General features: G+C 47.5%; 1 protein-coding gene across 8 annotated transcripts in view; it reads left to right on the forward strand.

The window, feature by feature from the left end:
• Positions 1-27,817, forward strand: part of SLC22A23 (solute carrier family 22 member 23) — a 165,747-nt gene that overhangs the window by 35,206 nt on the left and 102,724 nt on the right. For 3 of the 8 annotated variants that reach the window (XM_081827761.1, XM_081827762.1, XM_081827763.1), the window contains exons 2-3: positions 3,438-3,541; positions 9,465-9,619. The exons of 1 other annotated variant lie outside the window; for it this stretch is intronic. In XM_081827761.1, the coding sequence (XP_081683887.1) occupies positions 3,438-3,541; positions 9,465-9,619 (259 nt within the window). Of the gene's footprint in view, positions 1-3,437; positions 3,542-9,464; positions 9,620-23,328; positions 27,234-27,817 lie in introns of those variants that run through there. 4 more of the 8 variants (XM_081827764.1, XM_081827767.1, XR_014147577.1 and 1 more) reach the window with 4 other exon arrangements.

Here is a 27,817-nt window from a genome sequence, read left to right on the forward strand (position 1 = left end):
GGGATGATGAGGGCTTCCCTACCACGTCCATGTAAGTCAGGTTGCCCGGAGTGAAGCTGGAGCGCGGGGGCGGAGGCACGATGTGTCGGAAAGGGCGGATCCTCTGGATTTGGTGGTTGATTTGGTGTGCAAAGGATGGAGAGGCAAGCGTAAGGCCAGAAAAAGCCCATTGTACGTTTTAGATTTTTAAGTCTCCTGGTCCTTGCTTAGCAAAATGAGCAGCGGTTCTATCTTATCAAGAGTGGTGCGAACAAATTTCAAGAGCAAGGGTGATCTCAAAGCTTCCTCATACTTCTGAAATTCTTTTGGAGCTATTACTGTGTCTGAACATACTCTGGCTTCCCAGTTCGTGTTTGTCAATAGGAGAAGTCGAAGTCCAACAGAGGGATGCCGCTGTGGTGGATTCCCCCAGCCTCACCCTCCCCAGCTTCTGGAATGTGCCCCAGGGGGGTGTTACAGACAGATCCCCAGGCATGAGGAACCTTATCATGGGAAGCCTAGAGTTGGTTTGCTTGTTGACTCAGAGACGTTGTCTGTTCTTGTGCCGCAGTGAGACACTGTGGAGGCACCAGCTGGCAGCCCTGTCCTGGGCCCCCGGCCCCCTCCCCCAGGCTGAAAATAGCAGTGCTTGCGGACACTTCGGGCCACGTTTCCTTTCCTCGCTGGCCGTGGGAGCAGTTCTGGCTCTCTCATCTGTTTTTTATCTTTTTCCACTCCAGCATTGTTAATTGATAGAAGTTGTGTGTCGAGGTGACCACGGGATGTCTCATTAGGTAGCAAGTAAACTGAGTTGTGGCTGCCCGAGGTCGGGTATGGTCATTGCTCATGTGAGCCACAGTATCAGAGTTTCCCTCCATCTCCCTGAATGCTTTTATTAAAATCTCTTTTGTCTCCTGGCCATCTAATCTAAGCATAATGTGCTCTTTTGCATCACTTAACCTCAAATAAACTCATCAGTGGAAGTCTGGGTGGAGACCCGAGCGAGTGATTCTCTGACCCCGAGCCAGCAGCGGGTTACCTCCTCCTCAGCAGCAACCGGGGGATCAGGTCCCTCTCCTGCCAAGAATGTGTCAGGCTGGGCGCAGGACCGCGTGACGTGATTGGGATATTAATGATTCCAGGTGTTGGTGTTGTAAGCACCTCTTCTTCAGATTAGCCAGGCGTGCTTAGAGATGGAGCTCTTATTCTTGGAACTGATGACTTTGTGGGCGGGGTCCTGTGCTGGGCAGAGAGGAGAGAAAGCGATCCAGAAACGGCTTCAGAATATATACACCTAGCAGGGGAACCAGCGTAGACACACGCAGTCAGTTATGATGCTCTAACTCCCATGAGAAAGCAAGACCTGCATTTCTGAAGCTGGGTTGCACCTTGAAAGGGTTTTTTTTTTTTTTTTTATTAAAAATATATTTACTCCTAGAAAGGATATATAGGTGAATGTTGGTTTGCCCACTGACAATCTGGTCTGACAATCCTGCCTTCGAAGTACAAAATAACAGGACTGTTGTGCATGTTTCCTGCAGCGTTTGGCTGCATCCTGCTCATGGTGAGTGGGTTGAACCCCAGCCCAGGACTGCAACGCTCATTCATCGTCTTCAGAATGACAGGGAAATGGCAGGACAGGGCTGGCCACTGGTTCTCAGACTTGAGCGCGCGTCAGAATCACCTGGAAGGCTTGCAGACTGCATTCCTGTGCTTCACTCTGGGAGTTCTCACTCAGCGGGTCTGGAGTGGGGCCCAAGAATTTGTAATTCCAGCATCTTCCCAGGTGATGCCGGGGCTGCTCACTGCTGGAGCACATTTTGAGGACCACTGGAGTAGACACAGGAGAAGGTTCACCCTCTGAAGAACTCCTGTATCTGAATTATGATTCTGTGCAACCAGCAGCGCCCCGCTCCCCAAACACATGAGTAAATCTTGACGAAAACCACGCCCAAACCATCCACTGTTGACAAGGCCCCGTGCGGTCTGTGCCTCCCTTTCTTCCTGAGCCTGGCATTGGACATCACTCTGGAAGCAGATGGGTAGAGGAGTTAAGTTACTCTCCCCAGGTCTCTGGAATCTGGAAAGTCAAACATGCCTTGGGGGCATCAGTGAGCAAATGTGTGTTCCAAGGAGTCCAGGGAACAGTGTGACAGGTGGCTGCCTTCCGGCTTTGTCCAGGCCAGGTGCTTCCCTGTACCGTGGCCAGTGCAGAAGCGTGGCTTTTCCCAAAGCCTGCTGAAGTCAAGACCCACAGCTAAGGTCTCCCGGGTGGGGAGGGGAGGGGAGGGTGCAGGTGCCGTCCGGCTTACCAGAAGTTTGGAAATGGAGGGCAGGACCAGAGCTTACAATGCCCTGTAAGGATCCCCTGCATGATACTTGGGCCCAAGATGGACAGACAAGGGGGCAGGGGGGTGTATTGAGTAAGACAAAGCTAAGATCAGGTTTCACCCCAACAAATCCTGCTTCTGCTTCCAGAACTTCTGACATTTCCACCTCCCCTACCTCGTGGTGCATCTCTCCATCTCCACTGACCTGACGTTCTTTAGCAACTTCTTTGTACCCAAAGGAGGGCATCCGATGGGGTGATGTGGGGTGGGGGGCTGCAGTCTTCATGGTGTCACCAGCCGAGACCCTGCCGGTTTGCTCCCGAAGCCCGGATGTGAGCTGTTTTTGGATTTGAGCGCCATGTCCTCATAGGTCTTCCACTTGGATGCATATCACTTCCAGGGAACAAACGTGGCTCTTCTCCTGCTTCTGCAAAAGGACGACACAAACTTAGAGACTTGTTTTATTTTTTTATTAAATAATAAAACAATTGTTAAAAGAGTCTAAATGTTGTATTCACAAATCGATTGGCTTTCCCTCCAGGTGGAGCGGGTAGCTTTAGAAGGGAGTCAGGGGAAACCTAAGGGACATTTACAAGAGAAAAAGAAAAAAGAATGCTTTGTTAGTTGGTACTTCAACATTAATTGTTAACTGTTTTTAAGACTACTTACAAAGTGTGGGGAGGGGGGCTTGGGCATGGAAACACAGAAGTTGCTTTTAATTGCCTCGTGTCACGATCCCCTGTGCAGCAAGTTGGCAGGGTCTTCCCTCCTCCGGGCGAGCGACAGCTCTGTGGGTGCTGGCCATGAGGACAGCCCGGCCTCCTCCGTCACGGTCCCTGTGGTAGCTGGGGCAGAAGAACACACGCCCCCACGTTTCCTGGGGTGCTCCTTGCAGACGTTTATAATCTGTCCCGGACTAAAATGTTACACAGCCTTTTGTGGGCAAATTCTATTTCTCCTTGTTGGCTTTTCAGACCCACTGAAGGAAGGTCTTCATGGTGTGTGTGACTTGGTGCTATGAATGGGGTCCTGATCCTTACCGTAGTGATTGTATTACCCTTATGATGAACTACAGCTGGCCTCTGTATGTGTTTCTCTCTGACTTATTTTCTATTTGCCCCTCTCTAGTGGGATCTTGTGTGTGATAATTCCTGGAAGGTCCATATCGCTAAGTTCTCCTTACTGGTTGGATTAATCTTTGGCTACCTAATAACTGGATGCATTGCTGACTGGTGAGTACCAACGTGCCCGCTGCACGAACCTTTGGAAGCCACAGCAAGCCTTTGCTGGCTAAAGAAGAGTGGTCCGTGTTAGATCACTGTTAGCGAGTCTTTTCTCTGCCCTGGTGTGGGTGTTGGCCCAGAGGGCCGAAGCCGTCACCTGGAGAATTCAGAACTAAGAGGACTGGCCGGGGCATATAACCGGCCCTTTTGAAAGGAGAATTTAAATTCATTGCAATTCTCCAGCTGCTGGAATCTAGCAACACCTGCATGTGACCCACAGCCCCATCTGCTCCTGATGTTTCTTGTTTGGTTGGGAAGAGCTTGAGGGCAGAGGTTCAAGGCTCTGTGGGCTGGGCTCTGAGGAGGTAGATCTACAAGATGCATCGAAAGATGGGGAGAGGAGAAGCTAGAGACTACCCACATGCACTGAATGGGTAGGGCTGTGCCGATGGGCACCTCAAAACACACACAAATTTCAGAGAGGCACAATCCTATAGTTGGCTTGGCCAGGAGACGCCTCTGCAGGGCCCGTGGGGAGCTGGACCTTGGAAAGTGAACAGCATTTGGGTAACGGATGGGCACCGCAAGCAGAGAGAGGGTGGTGGCCAGAGGTGAGAATGAATATGCTTTACTTGGGTGGGTAAGGAGTTCTCAGTGCCTGGAGCAAAGTGTGTGGTTGCTGATAAAGTGATAAGGTTAGGAAGATGGAGAGGGGTAGTGGAGAGAATCATAGTTAACAGTAATGATGATGATAGCACAGTATTAGCAGCTACCACTTACCGATTGATTATTGTTGCCAGGCACCGTGCTAAACATTTCCACACATTAAAATATCCCATCCTCACAGCACCCCTGGTCGGTAGGTACTATTCAGTATCTGTTTACGATGGAAAAACAGAAGCACAGAAGTCTAAGTAAAATCCCCAAGTTCACTCAGCTTTTAAGTTGGAGAGCCCAGATTTGAACCGAAGCCCAGTGGCTCCAGAGCCCGCCTCTTCACGAGTGTGTGACAGCCCCGTGTGTTCACGAGGGCCGCAGGGAGCACACATCTGAGCAGGGAGGCAAGCTCCCGATGTTGACGGGGGTTTCCAGTAACGGGGCTGCTCAGGGAGAAAGGTGTGGGGTAGCCGTCCCCCCTCTCCCACCTTGACGTTCTTTTATCTTTAAAGGAACTTTTTGCGAATAAGGACATCTTGGACCCAATGACGTCATAAGGGCCAAGAGTGATGTGGAGCAGACTCCTTACATCTGTAGCTTTGCTCTGCGTTGCCCCCTGTTCCCTGGTTAGTTGACAAAGCGGGTTGAGGCACTCCAGCAAGAGCCTGGAGGGAGGCCATGGGGCCAAAAAGGGGTTCTGAAACCACTCTCAAGTTCTGGAAATTTCTTTCTAAAAGCAAACATCTATTTGGGAGTTGCTTTGCATTCACAAGTAAGTGATTTCCTGTGTGTTCAGAATTTGCTTAATCATCATTTGTAAATGCTTCTTAAGGACACATTCCCTGGGAGCAGTAACAAAAGCTGCCGGTGACCTCTGAAAACCTATTCCAGGGACCCCTGGAGGGTTTTTTTGGGTTTTTTTTTTTTTTTTTTTGGCAGGGGATCAGGGGGTGAAGTGGGGAAGTGGGGGGAGTGTAGGGTATTTTTTAACCCAGTCCTTGAGTTTATAGGTTTTCAGAGCAAACTCTACTAATCTGAAACATACTCTAATCCCAATATTTTAACCACGAGGACTTTTGTTTCCCAGTATTCTGCACTGAAATAGGTTAGGAAGATATACCAATAGAATCCATGTCTTTCTAAAAAATACAGACTTGACCAAGGTTTGGGTGTCCTTATTTAGTGGTATCATCAGGAAAGTTAATATGGACTTCTATGAATAGATCAGTCTATAATGGCTTAAATTGTTTAGAAGGTTGTTTTTTTTTTTTTTTTGGTGATTTCTTACTTTTTTTTTTAATTTAATTTTTTTTTTTTTTTTTGGTGGGCAGCAAAGCAAGGTTTATTGAGCGACAGCTAAGTGATAGTACAAAGCTCCCGAGGAGGGGAGGGACCCCAGGGGGGTTGCCCGTGATTTCTTACTTCTTGCACGTGTCTGCTGTTTGGCACCCCGGCTCACACACCAGGCCTGGGGACAAAAGGCAGAGGAGTTTGGTAGTCTTCCTCGTAAGTAACCCGAGCCTGATGATGTTGCCAAGGCACACCTCTGCAGTCACTTTTGCTCGTGGTGAGCTGGCAGGGGGTGCCCGGAGAGGCAGGGCCGGCCGCTCTGTGCCTGTGGTTTTTGAACATCTTGAGTGGACTTCAGTTCCAGTTTGAAAGTTTGGTGTTTTCCACCCTTTATTTATTCATTTATTTTTGGCCGTTTACTCCCTGATCGAGCCATGCCCAAAGGGAAATAAGCACATTTAGAAGGAACTCCAGACTTCACAGCTGTCAGCACCCGTTTCATGGCCTCATGGGGAAGTTGGTCAGGTCATCGGTTAAGCTTTCTAAGACTGAAGTCAGCACATGTTGAAACTTCAGTAAGACCCTTTTTTATTTTACTTAATTTTTTAAAATGAATCTCTACACCCAACGTGGGGCTCAGACTCACGACCCTGAGATCGACAGTCACATGCTCTACCGGCTGAGCCAGCCAGGGGCCCCAGGACACTTTTTTCCTTAAAAGGTTACCGTGTTTCACCCAATCTTGTTTGGGGATCTACAGTATGTACTATCCTATAACGTGTTAGCTTAGACGTTTACGAGGGAGCAGCCCCGTCCGTGCTCTTGCTAGATGAGCTCCCTTCCCTCTATTATTGGTTCTGTTGCTGGACATTGTACTCCTCTCCCTTCAGGAGCCCTCTGCACCCTCTCCAGCCGGCCCTGGCCCTGGCCTTTCGAGGCTGCACCAGAGGACCCCTTGCCCTCTAGCTCCAGGCTGAGGCTGGCCATGGGGAGGGAACACCAGCTGGAGGTCTAAGAGAGAGAGATGAGAGTAAGGGGGGACGTTTCTGTCCCCAGCTGGGTCTCTGAAGGGCTGCCAGGGCCTGGCTGCCTTCCGTTCCGGGCCCCTCCACACCACGCCTCTCTCTGGGTTCCAGGACCATCCTTCCCCCTTCCATTGCCAACCCCAAGGTTTCTCTCACAGCTTGCCCAGCCTTTTGCAAATAATCCCTTTACTAAAATCTTCCCAAATCACTCTTTTTGAGTGGGGCATCTGTTTCCTGTTGAGACCCTGTGTTATTTCCCTATGACTACTGTGATGAATCACCACACACTTGGTGGCTTAAATTAATTAACTTACAGTTCTGTAGTTCTCACGAGGCTAAAATCAAGGTGCAGGCAGGGTTGTATTTCCTCGCTTTTTCCGGCTTCCAGCGACTGCCCACATTCCTTGACTCATGGCCCCTTCCCTAGCCTCAAAGCCAGCAGTGACAGTCGGGTCTGCTCATGCCGCCATCTCTCCTCCCTGCAGCCTGAAGAGGCTCTCCATGTGCTTAGATTGGATCCACCTGAATCATCACCTGGTCTCAAGGTCTTTAACCGTAATTGCATCTGCAGAGCCCCTTTCTTCCATGAAAGGTAACATATTCACAGGTTCTGAGGAGGAGGACATGGACAACCTTGAGAGCCACTGTCTCTGCCCACTTAAGATGCCACCTCTGCATTAACAGATTTTGGAGTGTGGTTTGGTATGTCATCTCTGAGGGGATTCTGCTCTGGGGGAAGCCACCTCACACTAAAACTCCAATGATCATAACATTTGTTAACTAAATCTTACTAAATCACCTGCACATATCCATACCTGACAGCAACCCCATTCGGTCGGCATTAACTGGCCCTTCCAGAGAAAACTCAAGGCTCGTTTGAACAACTTTAGTCTTTCCCAAGATCTTGCAGTGTGTAAGTGGCAAGCCTATATTCAAGACCGGGGTGTCTGCTTCTAAAGACCATGTTTGCCCCACAGTTCCTAAAAATAATTTTTACTTACTGATGTTAGCAACCATTTGGGAGGGAGAGATTTAGATTTAGATTTCTACAAGCTAAAAAAAAAAAAAAATGAAGGATCTTTTCTAAAGTATCGGAACAGGGCAAACCATGTTTGGTGGGCATCCAGGCTGTAGACGTGTAGGAAGGAATCACATGAGCTAAACCTTTATTTGCTCTGTGGCAGGCATTGTGCCTACATCCATCACCTCTCTTAATGATCTCAATAATGCTGTGAAGTCAGACAGTTATCCCCATTTTACAGACAAGGAAGGGGAAATAACAATGGAGAAGTTAGATATCATCTTTGTTTTCAGGAGACCAGCTAAGCCATATTATAAATTTATTTAAGTGAATTGGGTTTGGATAAAACTACCTACAGAGTACGTGACAAGGGCTTCATGACCCCAGCACCAGTCAAGGGACGTAATGCTTAAAAGCTCTGACAAGAGTTGACTCACATTGGCATTGAGTTCATCTCACTAAACCCATGTGACTAATGGGGATGGTTAGAAGCCTAAGAAATAACGAATGAAACTGTGATCTGTAGTTCCCTCCCTCAAATTTTCTCAAAATTACATCCATTTCTTTCACAGGACAAGGACATGCGTTACTAAGTATTGCTTTTTTCTTAACGGCTTTATTGACAGATAATTTACATACCATAAAGCTCACCCATTTTAAGTGAGTAATTCAGTGAGTTTTAGTATGTAGACAGAGTTATAGAACCATCACCACACTCTAAGTTTAAAACATTTCCATCAAAAAAAATACATAAAAAAATAAAACATTTCCATCACCTTGAACGGAAATCTTGTGTTCACTTGCACTCATTCCCCATTCTTATCCCGAGCCCTAGGCCACAAATCTCCTTTCTGTTTTCATTTGTCACAAGAACGTCACAAGGTTGTCTAGACGAGTTTAAGCCAATTCAGCTACTCTTTAGGTGTTTGGGGTACCAGGTGTAGATTTTTTTTTTTTCCCTTTTGCAGATAGTCCACTACTCCAGTTTTTCTGTGAGCTATCCTTCCAGTTCAAGCTGGGATTTATTATATTAATTTGTGTGGTGGAGAGTTTGGGGTTTTGTTTTTTGTTGTTTTTTTTTCCTAGTGAGTCGATGAAGGGAAAGATGGAAAGATACTTCCGGAAGGATGGAGAACTAGTGACTTCCTGTTCCCTGGGACCACCCCCTCTGCCCTGCCAGCCACGCCTAGAGGCACATCGCCCCCTAGTGGTCACCGATCTCGCACAGGCCCGCTCTGTAACCCGCCAACCTAGCGTGTGCGCGCAACCCTTTGCAGAAACACAGTAGGCAGGTTCTTTCCAAGCCTCTTGCTGCCTGGTGGGCTTCACTTCCAGGTCCACGCTCCTTAGTTAAAGTTCAAACTCTCTTAGTTTAGTCTGTGATACCTTAAAAAGTATTTCCCATCATGTAGCTGAAACAGATCAGCCCCTGTCAGGTCCTGGACTCTGATAGGCTGCATGGGAGGTCAGGTAGGACTAGTTAACAGCCCAGAGAAAGGAAACGAAGTGACTTGGCTCAGTGTTTGTGTTGACTTTGGAGCCCATTCCAAAGGTCAGCAATTTCTCAAGACATTTTATGCTGGGTGTGTCAAGGTTTGTGTTTGGGGAGTTATTATTGATTTTGTTACTCTTGCCTTGAACCATCCCCCTCTACCCTCAGAAACAGACTTGCCAACAGGAACTGGGTACCTGTCTCAGTTCTACTCAGTAGCTGTTTTGACCTCTGTGCCCTTATGTACAAAGCAAGGGTTTGGGCTGAATTTCCCCAGAGGGCCTTTCTACCCTAGATTTACCAAATTGGGTCTGGGCACCACAGAGCCTTTTAATCTAGTACTCATCCCACATCTGTGGAGTGCCAGCTGGATACTGGGGGTCAGGATCTAGCATTGCAACCCTGTTTAACGATGCTTCCTAATTTTTTTCCCCTCTCCACATGCAGGGTCGGCCGGCGGCCTGTGCTGTTGTTTTCCATCATCTTCATTCTGATCTTTGGACTAACCGTGGCACTGTCAGTGAATGTGACAATGTTCAGCACCCTCAGGTTCTTTGAAGGATTCTGCCTGGCTGGAATAATTCTTACCTTGTATGCATTACGTAAGTAGGAGCCTTCACAACTGTCTTGAAGAAATTAGTTGGCAGTTTTGCTGCTGCCCGTGAGGTTATGGGAAGGGTGCTGTGCTTGCTGGCGGTTTGGGATGGCCGTCTTTTGGAAGCACAAACTTCAGTGGCCTCAACTGTTCCCGAAAAAGTTGTCTCGGACAGTGTCATCCAATACTCTGTCCTGATTTCCAGCTCAGGCTCAGGGCTCATTGAAGGACATGGAGGGTTTACATAATTGCTTGGAGAAATGGAGGTCTGGCCACGGCTGATATGGACGGGCTTTTGCTTTCCTCCAGAATTTTCTGGGTTGACATTCTGCGCACTTCCAAATCCAGTGCATAATCGGATATTTCTGTACTTGGTTCCAGAAGAACATACCAAGTACCGCTATTGTTTGGTCTGGGCTCAGTGTTCTCATTGGCACTTTAAGAGTTTTTCTCATTTTTTTTCCTCTACGGTTGTATAGAGTCCAAAATTCCCACACTCTCCTGTGTCCACATGTGGCCTGATGTGGTCTGGATGTGAACCCTCAGTACTGGAAGGGGAAATCTCAGCATTTGTTAGCATTTGCTCTTTTTAGGGTGAAAAAAAAATTTCCTCCATTGATCTAACGTGTTTGTTGACTATACTAATTCCCTTGTCAGGCATGCTTATATCTCACTTCTTTGTAGTTGGTGTTTACTAAAACAGCCACAAACTCACAGGGAGGACGAAGGTTGTAGGCCTTGATGTTTTACTTACTTTCTGGTTTTATACTTTTTAATTACCTTGTGGAAAGATGTTAGGAATAACGTAAAATGATTTATAATATATCTTGCCTGCTTCTTGCCTTCTGACAACATGGGTAGGAATCACATGTAGACAATGCCCAGTAGTTCTGATTCTCTTAGATTTGCCTATTAAAGACTCAGTAACACTTTTCGGGTAACCTGAATTTTTGTTCCTGATTGTAGAGAATAGAAGTAGAATCAATTTGTAACATAGTTTTATTAGTCACAAAGGAGGAATGAGCATAGAGAAAGGTGTGACAGATGTGTTCTTCCAAATCTACAGTTGGCGGTTCTGTCTTCCTCTTCCAACACTGAACTGAATTGTACTTTCTTGGAAATCACCGTTTCCAGTTTATTTGCATTTATTTTGGAATCCTTGCTTCCGGCAGGAAGGGGTTCTTTAGGAGTGTGTTCAAGGTCAGTGGGTCTGGGTGATGGCTGTTTGGAGGTTTTGTTTCTTGGAACAAACAACATGGGCATGGGGCTTGAACGTTCCCAGACAGAATGACAGTGCCCTTGTTTGGCCTCGCCCCCCGCCCTGTGGTCCGTGCGTGCGGTCCATGCGTGCACAGGAGGAGGCTCCACGCTCTTTTCTGGAGGAGAAACCTGGCCGTGCTCTCAGACCCTCGCCTGCGGCACGCATGTGCCGACATGGTGGGTTTTCTCAGGCAGCCGTCCTTGCGAGGCTCCTGGCTCCCCCAGGACGACGTCAGGCCAGTGCATCCTCATGGATGCCATTACTGGAGACGGCTCTGCGCGTCGACAGAATAGAATAGCTCCGCTCAGGAATGGGGCAGGGAGCGTTGCCTCCGCGTCCCAGCCCAGCGCTTCTCAGACTCAGAGGCGGAGTGTTGATGGAAAACCGCCTTGAAGCAAAGATGGGTACCAGTTTTATCTTGCATGCCAACCGCTAATGGTTGGCCGAGGCTGCCAGAGAACGCAGAGAACACTTCGGAGGACACTTCGGGGCTCCCTGGGGGAGAGCAACCGAAGCCCTTGGCCTCGTCTGCCTGCGATAAGGAAGGAGGGGGGAGGGCTACGCGTAGCTGGCACTTGCCATCTCTGCAACTCTCCCTGAATTAAGCCAGAGCAGGGGAGAACTTCTCCTGACCTGCCTGGTTGCAGCCTCACATGGGACTGTTTCACTGATGTGTGTTGTGACATCATGCCATCGGCCCTGAAACCCATTGCTGTGTGTACTGTGAAAAATGAAGCTAAGGATGTGTTTTCACGAGATTGCATAGTGAGCGCTTTATACTAGAATGTTCTTTGTCAAAGGGTGTGCTTATCCCAGGAAACTGCTTTGCTTTGATCTTGTCTGCACAGAATCACGTAACCTGGTCATCTGCAAACTTTTTTCTGTAAAGGGCCAGATAGTAGACACTTCAGGTTTTGCAGGTCTCTGTAACAGCTGCTTGACTGCCACCATATGGCGAAAAGCAACCATAAATGATACCAAAATGAATAGGTGTAGCTGTGTTCCAATAAAACTTTACTTAACCCAAACAGAATGTAGGCCAGGTTTGACCAGTGAACCATAATGTTCAGCCACCGATGTAAGTGAGTCCCTGTCTTTCCACTGGCTTCTAAGAAGCTCAAAAGCTAAGAATCTAATCCAGCCATGTGTGTGATGAGCCTGACAAGCTGAACTTTAAATTCTGGCCTCTCTCCTAAATTCATCTAAACTTTCCTCCCTTCATTTCTCCTTTGTCCCATTTTCCTATTTCCATAAGTGCTACTTTATTGCATATATTTGTGCCAGGAACCTTACATTTTTTCCTGAAATGAAGCAGGGCATAAATAAATAATTATGTTTTCTTAACTTGGGATTACAAGTCAAACATCCTGACAAATATCATAGCAATGAAAATTTCCAAGTATCAACCAGCCGCCCACTGTTTGAGTTAATATAGCATCTGATAGAGCAAAGTTAGAATAAAGCAAAAGGATATCAGTGAGTACTTGGAGTTCATTGAGGGAATATTGAAACAATAAATTAGGGGGAGATTGGTGATGGCAGAGGAGCTAAGATGGGCAAGGGGAATCAGAAATGAAAATGAAGTTGTGATGGGCTTTGGGGGAGGATATGGGATGTGCTGGGCCGGGATAGCCCATCTCTGGCAATTTTAGGCCAAGATAGAGGCTGGTGATGAGAAGTTAAGAGGCAGGCTCCCGGTCAACAGGGCAGGCTGCGTCTGAATTTCCAAATTAGTGTGCTTGCTAGTGTTTTATACACACGTAGTACATGCTTGGGAACTTGTTTTGCTTAAAGGAAAGTATTGATAATCCCGGCCACAGGGTCAAAGTATTTATTGACTCTAAAGAAAAGTTTTTAAATTGGGGGCATTGATTATTTGGAAAATACATTTTTTTTAAAAGATTTTATTTATTTATTTGAGAGAGAGAATGAGAGAGAGAGAGCATGAGAGGGGGGAGGGTCAGAGGGAGAAGCAGGCTTCCCGCCAAGCAGGGAGCCCGATGCGGGACTCGATTCTGGGACTCCAGGATCATGACCTGAGCCGAAGGCAGTTGCTTAACCAACTGAGCCACCCAGGCGCCCTTGGAAAATACATTTTTAATGGTCCTGACATTTTCTCCCCCTTCAACCATACGGGTTTTTGTTGTTGTTGTTGTTGTTTAATCTCACTTAATGCATCTGCTGGAAAGCTTGTACTTTCTCAGAAGAGAACTGGGTATGATTCTTTTTTTAGTCCTGCAGGTGCTTGGCAATGGAAGTAGGGGAAGTCATGATTTGTGCAGATTTTGTTTCTTGTGTAGCTTGCCGTGAGGGTGGACTCTTCGTTTTGTGAAATGCTGCTGACTTGTGAAAGTTTTCAGCTTTATGTGCAAGGCTGCCAGAGGGCTTTTTTTTTGTTTTTTTTTCCTGCTTTGGAATTTTTCTAAGGTGCATTCCAGATAAATACTTTAAACTTCCAAGTCATCAAAGGGAGCCGTGGTGGTATAATTAGGACATAAAATAGAGATTACTGGCATCTTCCCATGAGTCTTCATATGGAAGCGGAGTGCACGCTGGCCCGAACGAGAGAGAACCAGCTAAGGTGGATGGCTTCGTGTCTGCCTGGGAGGCCACTGGGAGACACTGAAATAATTAAACACCTTCAGGCTAAATCAGTGGCTTCATTGTGTGCCTTTACCTCGGGCCGGGGGGACGGGGGAGGAGAAGAAAAAAAGGTGGGGGAGAAAAGGTTGACTCTGCTGGGCAAGAGGCAGGGAACCACTGACGGAGAAAAGAATCAGTGGATCACATCTCCTTATTTGTTTATGAAAATGAAGTCTTATCAAAGACTAAAGAAATAGTCGCTGTGCCTTACAGGCTGACGTGATGTGTTGTGGTATGAACTCTTTCTCCAGCGAGGACTCCTAACATCATAGACATGGAAACATAGTATCGTTTCAGATGTATCTTTCTTCAAAAGAAGCCTATGAGAGATTATTGCTTCTTAAGTTAATTTGGTGTTAGATGTATTAAGTCTATGGGAGAGATATTTTTTTTAATGTAAATAGTTTTTCTAGTTTCTCTCTTCATTTGATCTCTGTCTTCCCCCTTCCCATCATTGACAACCTCCCCATCATTGACAACCTCCCCCCACCAAAACCCCCATTTGAAATAATGAACACTACTTTTTGCTGGCAAAGACCGTATCTTAGTTACTTTTGGTGGTTGAACATCACTTCTTTGTTCTGTTTTTGGACCCGACAGCAGTGAACAATTTCCTTGAAAACTTCTCTCCAAGCTTCACGTTCTCATTAAGATAATCCTCCTTCAACCCAGTCAGCCTAAATAACTGGACGAATTTTACACATAATCAAGCAGTGACCAGAAATGTCACAGGTGACTAAGTTCCTGAGTATTTCGCAAAAGGAGAAGCGACGTCTAATTGGTAACTAGACTCGGAAAAGTCTTGAGTTTGCTCTGGGCGGGGTGATGTTCTCCCTCTCGCATGGTACTGGTGGATTTAGCCTCTCGCTGAAGTCGTTGAGTAGCTCCTAATGTGCTGGTGTAGGGTGACTCTTCCTCACTTCTGCATGGATTTCTATAATTTGATGTCTTTCTGAACTATGACTCCCCGGAACATATTTCAGTCAACTGGGCTGTTAAGCATCAAACTCATGCTGTACATTAAAAAAAGAAAAAAAAAAGGACTGAGCCAGAACATGGTGAGTTGCTGAACTGTGGAATGAAGAGAACGGTGATTACCACTATCAAGTAGAAGAGACTTTCCACTGGCTTGTGGCTCACTTCTGCTGGGGAGCAAATATCTGCACTGCGTTTGGGGGAAGGGACAATTTCCCGTGAATGCGTGCTCGGTCACTGTCGCCTGTCTCTCTCCTCTCTCATCTGTCCCTGGCTTCAGATTCCTGGGCCCTCCCCAGAGCAGCACAACAGAGCCAGAAGCCCGTTCTTCTGGTGGTACCAGCTCTACGGACACGGCTTTTTTTCCACCAAGGAAGTGAGTCAGAGTTTACCAAAAGCCTATGACAAACGCTTTTTTTTTTTTTTTTTAAAGCTTCAGAAGAATTTTAGTTTTCTCCAGGTTCAGACTAGAGTAGCTAGGAAATCAGAACAGACTAAGGTTTCTGCACTAGTCTTTTCTTCACTAGAAGCTTTACTCACCCTGCAGGTGGACTGAAAAGCAAAGGAATTAATGTATAAGCAAAAAAAAAGTAATGAAGTATTTGTCCTCCATCTCTCTGCCTTCCCTCTGTCCCACCTCTGAGGAACCATAGCTCCTGGGATAGCCACGGAGTGTTGAGTCAATAGAAGCTCCTGGTGAGCGAGCTCCAGTCCCTAGGAGACGGGATGGCAAGGTGGCCACTGAGGGCCATGCTTCTCGTTGACCTGACCCTCCTAGGGTGAGTCATCCAGCAGAGAACCAGAAAACGCCACTGACAACTAATTTTTCTCAAACTTCAAGTAAAGATGAATAAACCTCTCTATCCCTACTTATATGTTAGCCGGAGCTTGAGTTTATATTGAGACTTTTCTCTGAAAAAAAAAAAAATACAATGTCTGTATGTCTGAAGAGCATGGAAGGAGTTCTCGCCTTACTTGCATGTGAAGATGGAATCCAGGGTTCTTCCTCCGAGCCACCATTGAGACCCATTAAGCAGGTCAGCATGTATATATTGCCTAAATATAAGTAGGCTTCAAAGCGCCTATTTCTTTGGATGTTTTAAATTTGCAGGATAGTCCTGTCTCCAGATCAGAGGGAAAAACAGAAATTTTGATATCTGGCATTTTGAAATTGGAATATTTGGATGCCTTTTCCATGCAGTGGAGGATGTTATAAAAGCTGTGTCTGCATCCTTCGGGACTAGGTTTTTCCCAGACTGGAATTTTAGTGGTGCTTCAGTTGAAACAAAGCAGTTCACCACACTAACAGGGGAAGTAGAAAGATCTGGAAATCAGGAGATCTGAGCGATGGTGTGCGCTCTGCCATGGACCAACTCTGAGTCAGTGACAAACTGCTTTATCTGTAAGCTTCTGTCGCCCCTGGCTCTTAAGTCAGGGCCCAGGCTTTTACACTGCATTCTGTGGAGCTGTGCAGTCCCTTCCTGGACCCATTTGTGGGGAACATGGATGGAAAACAAATACAAAAAAAACCCCCAGTGGATCCTCTATGACAGCATTGAATACTGCTGTAACAGCATAACAGTAACAACCAAACCAAATGGAAAACCACTGGTCTCTACCGAGCCTTCTTTTGAATTCTAAGCTGTACTTCAGTGCTGGAGGGGCATGAAGCCAGGCAGATGTGCGTGGCCCTTGGATTGTGTGACTGTCATGCCAGGAAAACTCTGCTTTGGATGGTTTATGTTTTGGGTTTTGGTGACCTTCTTGGAAACACAAGACTACTTTCTCCTTCACTCATTCGCTTGGCAAATATCCGAGTACTTACTCGGTGCCCAGGGAGCAACTTGAGCCCTTACGGGGCGCTGTCAGGTGCTGAGCGCACAAAGGCAGACACACCGGCCTGCCCTCCGGGACACTCAGAGGTTAGTGGGTAGGGATGCAGGGACAGGCCCTGGATGAAGTGAGAGTGTCAGAAGGAGACCCCTGAACCGTGAGTTTGGTAGGATCAGGGAGAGTGGATGTTTGCTATTTGCAGGGGGTGCTCAGGGGCCAGAGAGCCTAGTACATGCCGGGTACTGTGGTTGGGAAGGAGGCTGGGACTGTGCACAAAGGTCCTCTCCTCCTTGACCCTCGGACAGCACCAGGCTCATGAAGAGTCTCAAGCAAGAAAGGCAAACCTTTATGTGCTTTGGGGGATCACTTAGGCTGCAGCAGAGGAGAGCAGACCAAGGAAGAAGGCCAGGCTCAAAGCTGGGAGGCTGTTGCAGGATCCAGGTGAGGAAGGAGAAGATTCTGAAGAAGGCCGTGGGCACAAGGAAGGAGAAATAAGGAGGTGCAGTCCACAGCCTAGCTGACTGAAGAATGGGGGGAAGGATGACCGGGGGACGGGTGACCAGCTTGGACAAGTGGATAGATTTCCCTCCCACTGGTGGGGCAAGGGATGCAGCCCAGGCATTCTGATCCAGGTCCTACAGATTTTGAAGCTCCTGGCCACTCCCTTCCTCTGGCAGGTTTGGTGGGGGAGGATGACAGCTTCAGTTCAGATATGATGACTTGGTGGTGCCTAGGGACATCCGAGGGGGTTGATTCCTCAAGTGAGTGGCTCTTCAGATGTTCAGGAGCAAGGTCTGTGTGTCCTGAGCATCCTGGTAGCAGTTAAGGGCTGCGGAATAATTGAGATCACCCAGAGATTGTGTAACATGAGAAATAAATGGGCAGAGGTAGAAGAACCAGTCGGGGGAGATGGGAGGGGATAGCCTGAGTAGTCCGTGGAAAGTGCGAATAGGCTGATGCCCAGGGAGCTAGGGAAGGGGCTGAGCAGGGTGTCAAATGATGCAAGACCAGGATTGAGAAATGTCCATTGGATGAAGCAATGATTGCCCAGTAGGGCAGAGGCAACGAGGGCAAAAGCAACTGTTGTTCAGTTTAGTGATTAACGTAATCTACATGATTTCAAACATAGGTTTTACATGTTTTCCCCACAGGAGTACTGTCTTGTCCTGATGTCAAGTATTTGAGAAAGAAAATAACATTTTTTTTTATTGTGGTTAAATGCGTGTAGCATAAAATCTACCATTTCACCATTAAGTGTACATTCAGTGGCTTAAGTACATCCACATTGCTGGGCAAGAAAATCCCTTTTTAACATTGGTAAGTGTTCATTATAATTGGGTGGAAAAAAATTGAATTGGAAGGCAAATCTGTAATGCCTATTTTTCCTTGAAGTCGCCTGAAACAGTACATTTTCACAGCTCAGTAGCTGGGCATTCAGAGCCACAGTGAGTTAGAGATGCGGTTTTGTTCTCCCCACGATGTTGTGTGGCTCGCACAGGAGGCAGCATGTGAAGACCGCACCCCCCGTCCTTCCCATGCACATGTACGCACACGTGTGTGCGAGCACATATCAGCAGTGGAAAAGCCCCTGGGAGGGATCCCAGCGTGAGACGTGAGCCGTGCCCCACCACTCATCCACTGGGGTCTTGGGGCAAGGGGGACTTAACAACTCGATCCATCTTCTCATCTGTAAAGGATTGTGCAGAGAGGACGCATGTGATCACCATCAGAAGCCACGATCCAGAGAAATGGTGGGTGCGTTGCTTGGGCGCCTGCTTCTTGCCACGTGACAGCCACCGTCGTGCCAAAAGCAGGCATCCTATATTGAGAGAATCAGCACTTTTCTCTCCCAGTAGGGCCTTCTCAGGTGAGGGCCTCTCTGAGCTCATGACAAGCTTGGAAAACCCAGCTAACGAGGAACTTGGGTCTGGGGCTGGCTACCAGCTTAGGATTCCATAGGAGAATAACTTGGGGGTCAGAGGGGCTAAGAATCTGCTTCATAATCATTTCTCCAGTGGCTGACTTAATAAAGTACTTCTCCTCCAACATGCATTCAGAGCTCCATAGACTGCATTTTAAAAACCCTAACCACTTTGGGAGCTGAAGAGGATAATAAACTAAAGGAAGAATTCTCCTGGACAAATTATACGTAGGGACCTTGTCTCTTCTGTGGGACATGAGTACCTGAGTATCCAATACCCCACTATTTGTTGAGAAGAGACGCTAAAGTAGACTACTGGTAGCCATTTTCAAGATTTATCTTACACATATTCAAAAAAGCTCTCCCGGGCGCCTGGGTGGCTCAGTTGGTTAGGCGACTGCCTTCAGCTCAGGTCATGATCCTGGAGTCCCAGGATCGAGTCCCACATTGGGCTCCCTGCTCAGTGGGGAGTCTGCTTCTCCCTCTGACCCTCTCCCCTCTCATGCTCTCTCTCATTCTCTCTCTCTCAAATAAATAAATAAAATCTTTAAAAAAAAAAAAAATCTCTCCCTTTCCCTTCCCTAAAAGTATATACATTTTCTCTGTAGTTTTAAAGGTTAGCTCAGGAAACTTGCTTGCTGTCCCTTAATGCAGCCATTGACCTGCTGAGGTCCTGTTTTTGCCTTGTTCTACCACGACATTTCCATGCCCCCAAGCAGGTACATTTTAGGGCCCGAGTGAGATCCCGGAGGTCTGCCAGGGGTGGAATGATCTGTCCCCTGCACGAGCGTCCTCCTTTTCTTTGGAAGCTGAAAGGTGCTGGTGTCCTTTCTAACCTGTGCCTTTTGAAAGTATATTTGCCCCTCTCCACGTCGGGACGATGGCCGCTCCCATTTTTGACGTGATTTGTGTGTAAACGTATGCTCCGAGGACAGGTGTGAGTCAGGGTATGGAGAGGAGCTTTCCTGAGAAGTGGCACCAGGTATCCTGTTGTTCCTTCCAAATGACTCCTCAGGAGGAAAAGCTCCCAGCTGCCACCTTCCAGTTGCTGGTCCATGAATGTGTAAGACCTGGCCAGTATTTGGGGTAGGATGATGGGCAGCACCTTGTTTTATTTGTCGGTTTTGCCTCCCCCTTTGGAGAAGTGTTCCTTCCACCAGAATGAGACGCCAGAGCCCAGCAGCCAGGCCTTTAGGGACCAGGTGTCTGAGGCTGAGCAGGGATGTCCTGTTAGGCTCGCTCCTGGATTGTGGGGACCCATTCAACTCTTCTCCCTGGAAGCCACCAAAGTCCGTGGCAGGTGGGCCCTCCCTTCCCCTCCTGCTGAGACTCTGGATGTGGTGATTCTCTGTGAAGTTGGACTCCCGGAGCCTCTAGGCATCTTTAAAGCTGTGCCCTCTGCCCCGATAGAAACCAGTTTTGGGGAGTTGAGGAGCCAGGGAAGCATTACAGCTGGGCCGGATGCCCCAGAAGGAGACCTCAGGGCCTCTCTGGCGGCCATGTTCGACAGCTCAGAAGCCCCGGTGTGGGGTTCCCCCTGAGCCACCTGCATGGAACACAGAGCTGGGAAAATGATGGGTGTCTGATTGAGGGCTGTTGTTCTGCTCTTTTCTGTCCCTTCCTCCTTCCATGGGGCCTTTGATGATTCCCCTAGAGAAGGGAACTTTGTGTCTTTGTGTCCACCCAGAGTTGGTTCTGCCCGCTCTTCTTTGAAAGCTGGAAGGTGCCTGTGTCCCTTCCAACCTGTGCCTTTTGAGAGCATCAGGGCTTGGTTTTTGCTTTGTGCCAGTTCTGAGAAGGGGCTCAGAACTCTCTCCAAACCTTTGTCAGGGTGGGGGTGAGGGAGGAATTAGGGCCCTCTCGTTCTCATCCAGCCCACCCCCCCTGACCCCTACTCTGTCACAACACTTTTACGCGAGAAAGAGAGAGCTTTCGCTAGTTCTGGTGTGACTTGGAATTTCTGACTCTTTTCCCCTGACATCTGTGCAATTTGTCAAGCTGGCCTATCTGTCTATATGCATAAGGCCCTGGGCTCAGATTGTAGAGGCGACAAGGGGCTCCTGAGATGGAGCTGCATGTGGGGATACAAACGATTTGCCGTGTTGATAAATATTACTGGCCTCTTTGTGTGTGTGTGTGTGTGTGTGTGTGTGTGTGTGTGTGTGTGTGTGTGTGTTGGGGAGGGCATGTGACTGCCCTCCCTTAGTATATGGGAGGTGGTGCTGGGAGGCCACCTGGCCCTTCCTCCCTGGTCATTTGCTCACTGTTTAGCTGGCCTCAGTGCTCAAAGCACGATTTTGTCTGGTATCTCAGATATCACTCCCTCACTCGGATGGATGGGTGGGTGGATGGATGGATGGGTGGATAGATGGATGGATGGGTGGATGGATAAGCAGATAATCTCACTGTTTTCCTTTTAGAAAGAATCATAGGCAATTCTGATGAGCAAGGGCTAGACAGAATAGCTGAGGGGAACCTTGCCTGCTGACCTCCCTTTTCATGCATTCTAGCACGTGCCTAACGTGTATGGAGCATGGTGTATGAGTAGTGCTTTGATGTTAAGGAATAAAAAGGAGAAGCTGAAGAGGTCATGATGATAATTGTTTGGTAACAAAAATAAGGTATTTATTGAGTGTTTTCTAAGTTCAGGTACTGCGCTAAGTTACTCATTCATACACACCCCCACACCTCCATACATATATGTTAAATTTCATACTAACCATATAAAGTAGATCCTGCTAATGGTCCCATTTTACAGATAAGGAAACTGGGACTGCTTGTCCCTGGACCTTATCTACTTCACTAGTGGGGCTTCTAAGCAAGAACTAATACTTACTGGGCTTTTACAATGTACATTGATGCTGTGCTGAGTGCAATCTAAATATTTCATCCACCCCACGGTTCTGTGTGTGGGCATCATTACTATCCCCATTTTACACATGGAAACCTGACACGTAAGGGAGGGAACCTGCCCAAGGTCCCACACCAGAGTCAGGGGGGCCGGGAGTAGAAGCTAGGTCTATGTGGCTCCAGTGTCTGGGTTGTTTCGAAAAGCCCTCTTTTTCTTTGTCTTAAAATGTAACGTGTACAACATATCCCATAGGAGTTTGCATTCGTTCTTATGACTTCTAAATAACTATAAGAGCAAAATATTAACAACATCCAACTTGAAAGCCAGCACAATCCAGATTAATAGCGGTACTTTAATGTGATGGACGATGGTCTTCTCGTGAAACAGAATCACCTCCTGCCCTTGTTGGGTTAAATAGCAGACAGACATAGCTTCAGATTCAATTTCGTATTTAATCTGTTTTGGCATTTGGACTTGAAAAACTCCAGCGTACATGATGCCTTTTCATGTAATTTTGCTAAGATGATGTTGGCAATGCTCAGGCCTCCCGGCACGGCTGTTCCAACTGCCCATCGCACCACTGCTCACGAGCACGCCTCAGTCCCTCACTTTAATGGGGTGCCTCCTGATGGCTCCCCCAACCTGGCTACTTCTCTTGAAGATACAGTTAGATTTGTGGCATTATTAAAACATCAATTAAATAGATACTTAATCCATTTATGCCTGGAATTGAGACTAGAAACCTTCACGGCTGCCTGTTTCCCGGGACTCTTGTGCTAATGAAGTTGGCTTTTACAGAGACAGCAGGTGCAAGACTCACATCCTCTGCCCAACGCCAGGCTCGGTCGAGGTCCTGGGCCCTGTGTTGTCATATGCGTGTGGCCACGCAGTTCTCCTGCCACTGTATGCGGACCACTGTGAAGCCTGCGTTCATGCAGCCTGGTGGGGAGACATTTGGCCTTTGTGAGTGTACCTCTAGATGCAGACGTGGGTCTAGAAATCTCAGGTCCACCCTGGGTTACAGGCTACTCATCTAGATGAGCCAGGTTCCACTTACGTCAATATAGACTCAGATTTTCATTGACACTAGAACTAAACTTTTAAAAATTCTTGTAGCTTGCCAAGAACACATCCACAGATGGCCACAGTCCTCCCACCCAACTTCAGAAGTCTGTGTTCTGGAACATGGCCCCACCGGGGGGACCTGCTCTCCCTTGTCCTCTTCCCTCCTGCCCTCCATGCCCACTTCCTCACTGCACTGACCACTTGGCTAAGTCCTGCTCCCTGCTCCCTGCTCCCCTATCCCTTTCGTGGTTCAGCTTCCGCTCTGGCTCTCTGGCCTCACTCTCCAACATGCTGAGGGCGAGGCACCTTCCCAAGCCTGACCTCAGCCCCTCTCACTGAGGAGCCTGGTCAGCCCAGATATGACCCCCCTGCAGTGGGGGCCAGGCAGAGATGCAGTGGAGGAAGGGCTGGGAAGGTTTTCCCGAAGAGCTCAGGCCAAGGGGACAAGAGGTTTGGGCAGTGGAGAGCCACCACCGGCTTTTTGTTCTCTGTTTTGGGGAGATGACTCTGGGGGTCCTTCCTTTCTTGTCCCGTGGACTGCCAGGAAGCAATACTAGTTTGTGCAGTCTAACAAGGCTGACGGAGTAATTTCCCCCTTTGATGTCTACGGCATCCCTGGCCGAAGTTACATGGAGAACTCATCTTCCAAATCTGTAATGAAATGAATGAATGAAATTTACCCATAAATGAAATTTACCAAAACCGTTCCTCTTCTTGAAAGTTTTATCACTGAAAAAATGGTCTTCTTTGGACATCGTGCAGCTTCCTCGTGTTCTGGGTGGTTTCTTGAACCTCACGCACATAGAGCCTATGAGCCACGTGTAAGGATTACTGTTAGAACTTTCACGTGAGTTTGGAATCGTCAGGGAGTATCAGGTTACTCTAGGATTACATGAATCTTGTTCTTAGGGTTTAATTGAATGACAGAAGGCACCACCCAGTGAGGCCCAAGCTGAAGTCCCAGGCTATCACGGAGCCCAAATCCCATTTTTCCCTTTGTGATCATATCCAAGAACACAGTGGTGTTCTCTGACCTGTTCCTGGTTGGATCTGATTTTCCATTTCCTTTGTGGGGTCACTGGAGGGTCTTATTTCATGTTCTCTTCAGGGGATAATTGCTCTTTTGCTGTTTTTCTAAGCTCTCCTTTTTGGCATATTTCCTTTCAGTCTTGTGACAGTGGAAGCGAATATTTGCACAGTTGGCTTTTCCACTCCCTCGTGGCTCTGCTCCAGCATCTGCGGGGAGCGGGGGCCGTCCAGGGGACAGGTGAGGCTGCCTCCGGCACCTGCAAGATCACCTTTGCTTCCTTCCACCCTTTTAAAAGGGTTCATGATCAACTTGGAATGAAAGAACAAATGAAAACCATAGGACCATTACCTTCTGAAAAGTTACACAGCCCTGGGGTCTCTTCAAATATTGACAATTATGATCAGCAGTTTATAAACCTGAACCAGAAGCATTTGGGCAAAAAAGGAGGAGAGTAGCTGTTGTGTGTCTCCATTATAAAAGAAAAAAGAAACCCAAATGGGAAAACGCATGCTTCTTTTTTCTGTCCCATTCTCGCTCACACGTAGTCCCATGAGACAAGGCAAATCAATCATAATAAACCATTTCTTTTTTTTAAAGATTGATTTATTTATTTTGGAGGGAGAGAGAGTGAGCAGGGGGAAGGGCAGAAGGAGGGAGAGAGAGACTCCCAAGCAGACTCCGAGCTAAGCACGGAGCCCGCTGCAGGGCTTGATCTCATGACACTGAGATCATGACCTGAGATGAAACCAAGAGTCAGTCGCTGAACTGACTGAGCCAGCCAGGGGCCCCTTGAACAATTTCTAAAGAGGTTTGGACCAGAGCTTTCTGAGAGAACTTGCTGTAATGAGGGAAGTGTTCTCTGCACTGGCCAGAGCTCAAACCACTAGCCACGCTGGAAATGTGGCCCGTGGGACTGAGGAACTGAATCTGTAATCTTTGTTCATTTTAGTTAATTAAATTTAAGTCGCTCCAGGTGGCTGGTGGTCTACTATATTGGTGGATCTGCTAGAAACATGGCATTAAATCATCTCCATATGATTTATATCATCAAGTTTGACCTCCCTACCAAGTCCTAAACGCCTTTATCCAGCTGCCTCGTGGGTATTCCATAGGCATTTAAATTCCATTGTGGCCAGCATAGCACCTTCACCCTCCCACGTGCTCAAAGCCCCTGCTCCCAGGTCTTCTCCAGTCTCAGTAAGGAGAGCCGCCTCCATGTAGGGGCTCAGGCAAAGATGTGCGAGTCACCTCTTCTTCCCTTGCTCGTGATCAAGTTGTCCCCTCAGCTCTTGCTCCAGATTGTATTCTGAGTCCCTCGATTTCTCTCCACCTCCACAGCAGCCTCCTGAGGCAAAGCCTTTCATCTCTTGCCTGGATAATCACAAGAGCTTCCTGACCGATCTGCCTGCTTCCTGCCCGAACCTCTACAACTCATCCTTCACTTACAACCAGGGTGATATTTGTACAACATGAGTCAGACCTCATACTCGCCTACTTTATTCTGTGTTAGTTAGCAATAGCTTCACTGTGAAAGACTGAAAACCAAAACACCGGGGATTTAAACAACGTAGAAGTTTATTTCTGCTATCAGTGTAATCAGCCCAGGGCTGACTCGGATAGTCTGCTGACACCAGGGTTCCAGACCCTTCGTGTTTGCTAATCCAGCCGTCCTGTCTGTATTCCAGCCAGCAGAGGGGTGGCAAAGAAGGGGAGGGAGCACTTCTTCCCATTAAGGTCACTTCCCAGAACTGGTAGGTGCCACTTTGTACATCCCACTGGCCACAGCTCAGTAACCTGCCCCCACCACCACCACCAGTGGCAAGCGTGGCTGGGAAATGCTGTCTCGTTTTGTACGGACATCTGCCTGCAAGAAGAGGTGGAGAGTGGGGGTCGAGGATGACTAGTGGTCTTTGCTACACCCTCCAACAGCTTTTATCGTGCGATGTAAACTCCTACCATGGTCCAGGAGGTTCTGTGTGGTCTGACCCCTGCTGCTTCCACACTGTATTCCAGCCAAACTGACTTTTGGTTCTTTACATGCTGGGCTCTCACTTGTTCCCTGGGTCATTTGTACGAGCCTTTCCCTCTGCCAGAAATACTCCATCCCTGACCTCTGTGGGCCCGGCCACATCTTGTCACTACGATTCTGCTCATGTGACCTCTGCCAACCTTTCTCAGACCACCTGTCCACTCGGCACTCAGAAATTCCTTTAAAATCACCTGCCTTGTTTTAAACATCTACCACTCCCTGAAAATATATTTGTTTATTTGCATTTCCATGCATACCACTCACCCACTCTAGAGTAAACTGCACAAAAGCAGGATCTTATCTTTCTTTTTCTCCACTATGTCCTCTGTACCTGGCACAGAAAGGGTATCTAAATATGAGTTGGTTGAATGAATGAACTCATTAACAGGATGGAAATCTATGTAACAGTAGTACAGAAGAGATGTAGGTGTATGATTGTGAAATAGTAAAGCTGGATTAGTTCAATTCCCACATGATAAAGGTGAGGATAAAGGACAACTGAAGTTGTCGTATAGCTGGTTATAAATTCTAGAGATAATGTGCTGAGATTTCTCAGGACATCCTCATGAACTAGATTGATTTGGACAGGACACCAAAAGAATTGGCTGGATTTAAAAGTGAGCTCAACCGTGTTCCATAACTGTTGATTAAGGAACTGGTAGCAGTCAGAATAAAGTCTCAGTGACTTGGTGAGGACATTGGTGTGCAAATCATGTTTTAATGAGCCTAAAATTAGGGGCTGGTCAAGAATGAATGATGACTTAGGGTCACCATCTTCCCTTTCCCTACCATTTTTAGTTGATTTCCCCTTGGATCACTGCCATTATCTCCACTGTAGCTCTATGAGCGAGGGGACAGAGCTGATCTTGCATCCTCTGTGTGTCGCACGGTGCCTGCCCAGTAGATACCCAATAAGAATTTTGGAGGGATGAGTGATGCATCCCTAAAAAATGGAAAAAAAATCTCATCGGGGTTTCTGGTAAGTGTGAGAAACTTTTCATCATTACAAAGAGTCAGGGTATTGTTCCTCTATATTCCATCCATGCAGTTCACCAAATTCACTCAAAGACTGGGACCGATATCAACAGTACGTATTCTGCTTCACTCATACTGGCGTGTGGGGCTTTTAGGCAGGACTCCAGCGTCAGTGTTAGAGTCCTTGGCTCGAACTCTGTCCAGCCAATGGTTTGACCCAGAGCCAGCATTTTATTTAAGCCTGTAGGACCTGAAACTAGTGTTTTGAAAATAAAGAAAGCACAATTCCACATAATCTATATCCTCCCTCAGGGCCCAGTGATGCATACCAGATTTGGGAATGCCAAGTGTCCCGTGGGGGCGGGTACAGGCCAGCTCCCCAGTTTTTATCCAGCCTTTCATATATAACACAGATTGATGGTGAAGTGGAGCCAGGGTAGCTGCCGGGGATACATCTCAGCCAAGGTCATTCCTTAGCGGATATTTAAACCTGCAGATGAGCACGAAGTACACCTCATCACTCTGGCCCCCTGAGAGAAATAGGTTTACTCTGGGCTCTAAGGACATTTCCTCATGGAGAGCCTGAAGACTGAGGTCATTGCAGACATGAATAGCATTCTGGGCCTGCACATGTAGGTTTTGAATGAGGACATGACTAGGCTTTGGGCCCAGAGGAAAGATGCAGTGAGGCGGGTAGAGGGACACAGGAGGTGCCTAGATCTCTCTCCATCTCATGGAGGGGAATCTTTAAAAATCTGATTTGTGTGTTCTATGATTTGAAGCCAATTACTTGAGATGGCTGAGCACATATAAATTTCCCAGGCAATCATGCATTTTTCTTCCAGACCTTTTCTTCTTCGGTGTCACTGGATGTGAGATTTAGTTTAGGCCAAGAGGTTGTCAAGAGAGCCCCATTCCCTTATGCCTGGTTGTGGCTTTCAGCTGGTTGCTGTTCCAAATGAGCTCACGGACAGATAGATGGTGGCAACTGGCCTGGGAATGCCAAGGCCAGAAGAAGTCTGTTCATCTCATCCCGAACTGGGCCTGTTTTTGAAACACAGAATTATGATGTCACTTTCATACATCAGCTCACCCTTTGACTAGCTGAGTATTCTTTTGGAGACAAATGACCTCAAGTTTGCAGAGTTAGCAAAAAAGGCCAACAGCGGGGCAAATCTTTGCAACTGGTTTGGGCAAACCAGAACCCAGTTCTTCACCAACAACTGCCCAACGTGGTGGGTCTCCAGCGGCTGACCATGACTTGCAGTGTTCGCTTTCCTGGGTGTCTTCTGAGGTTTTCACACAAGTTGGGACGACAGCCTTCTCTCCCACCCAGGGCTGATAAGGTGCCTTAGCTCCATCACCCTGCTGAGTTCAGACCTGCATGAGGCTGGAGGGGGAGGTGGCGGCTGGAGAACAGCCTGAAAAGATAAAGATGTGGGGTGGTCAGGGAGCAGCAGAAATGAAAGATGCCGGAGGGCTCCACCCTCCACCCTTCCTCCCTCCTCAGAGAGGCCTTCCTGATGTCCACTCAGAATTCACTAGCTTCTTTCTCTGATCACGCTCTAATTCTTTGCATAAACTTAAAAAAAATTTTGAATTGCGGTTAAAAAAAAAACATA

The sequence above is a fragment of the Leptonychotes weddellii genome, chromosome 8 (genome assembly GCF_054177405.1).
Source record: "Leptonychotes weddellii isolate Sample4059 chromosome 8, ASM5417740v2, whole genome shotgun sequence".
NCBI classification, from domain to species: Eukaryota; Metazoa; Chordata; class Mammalia; order Carnivora; family Phocidae; genus Leptonychotes; species Leptonychotes weddellii.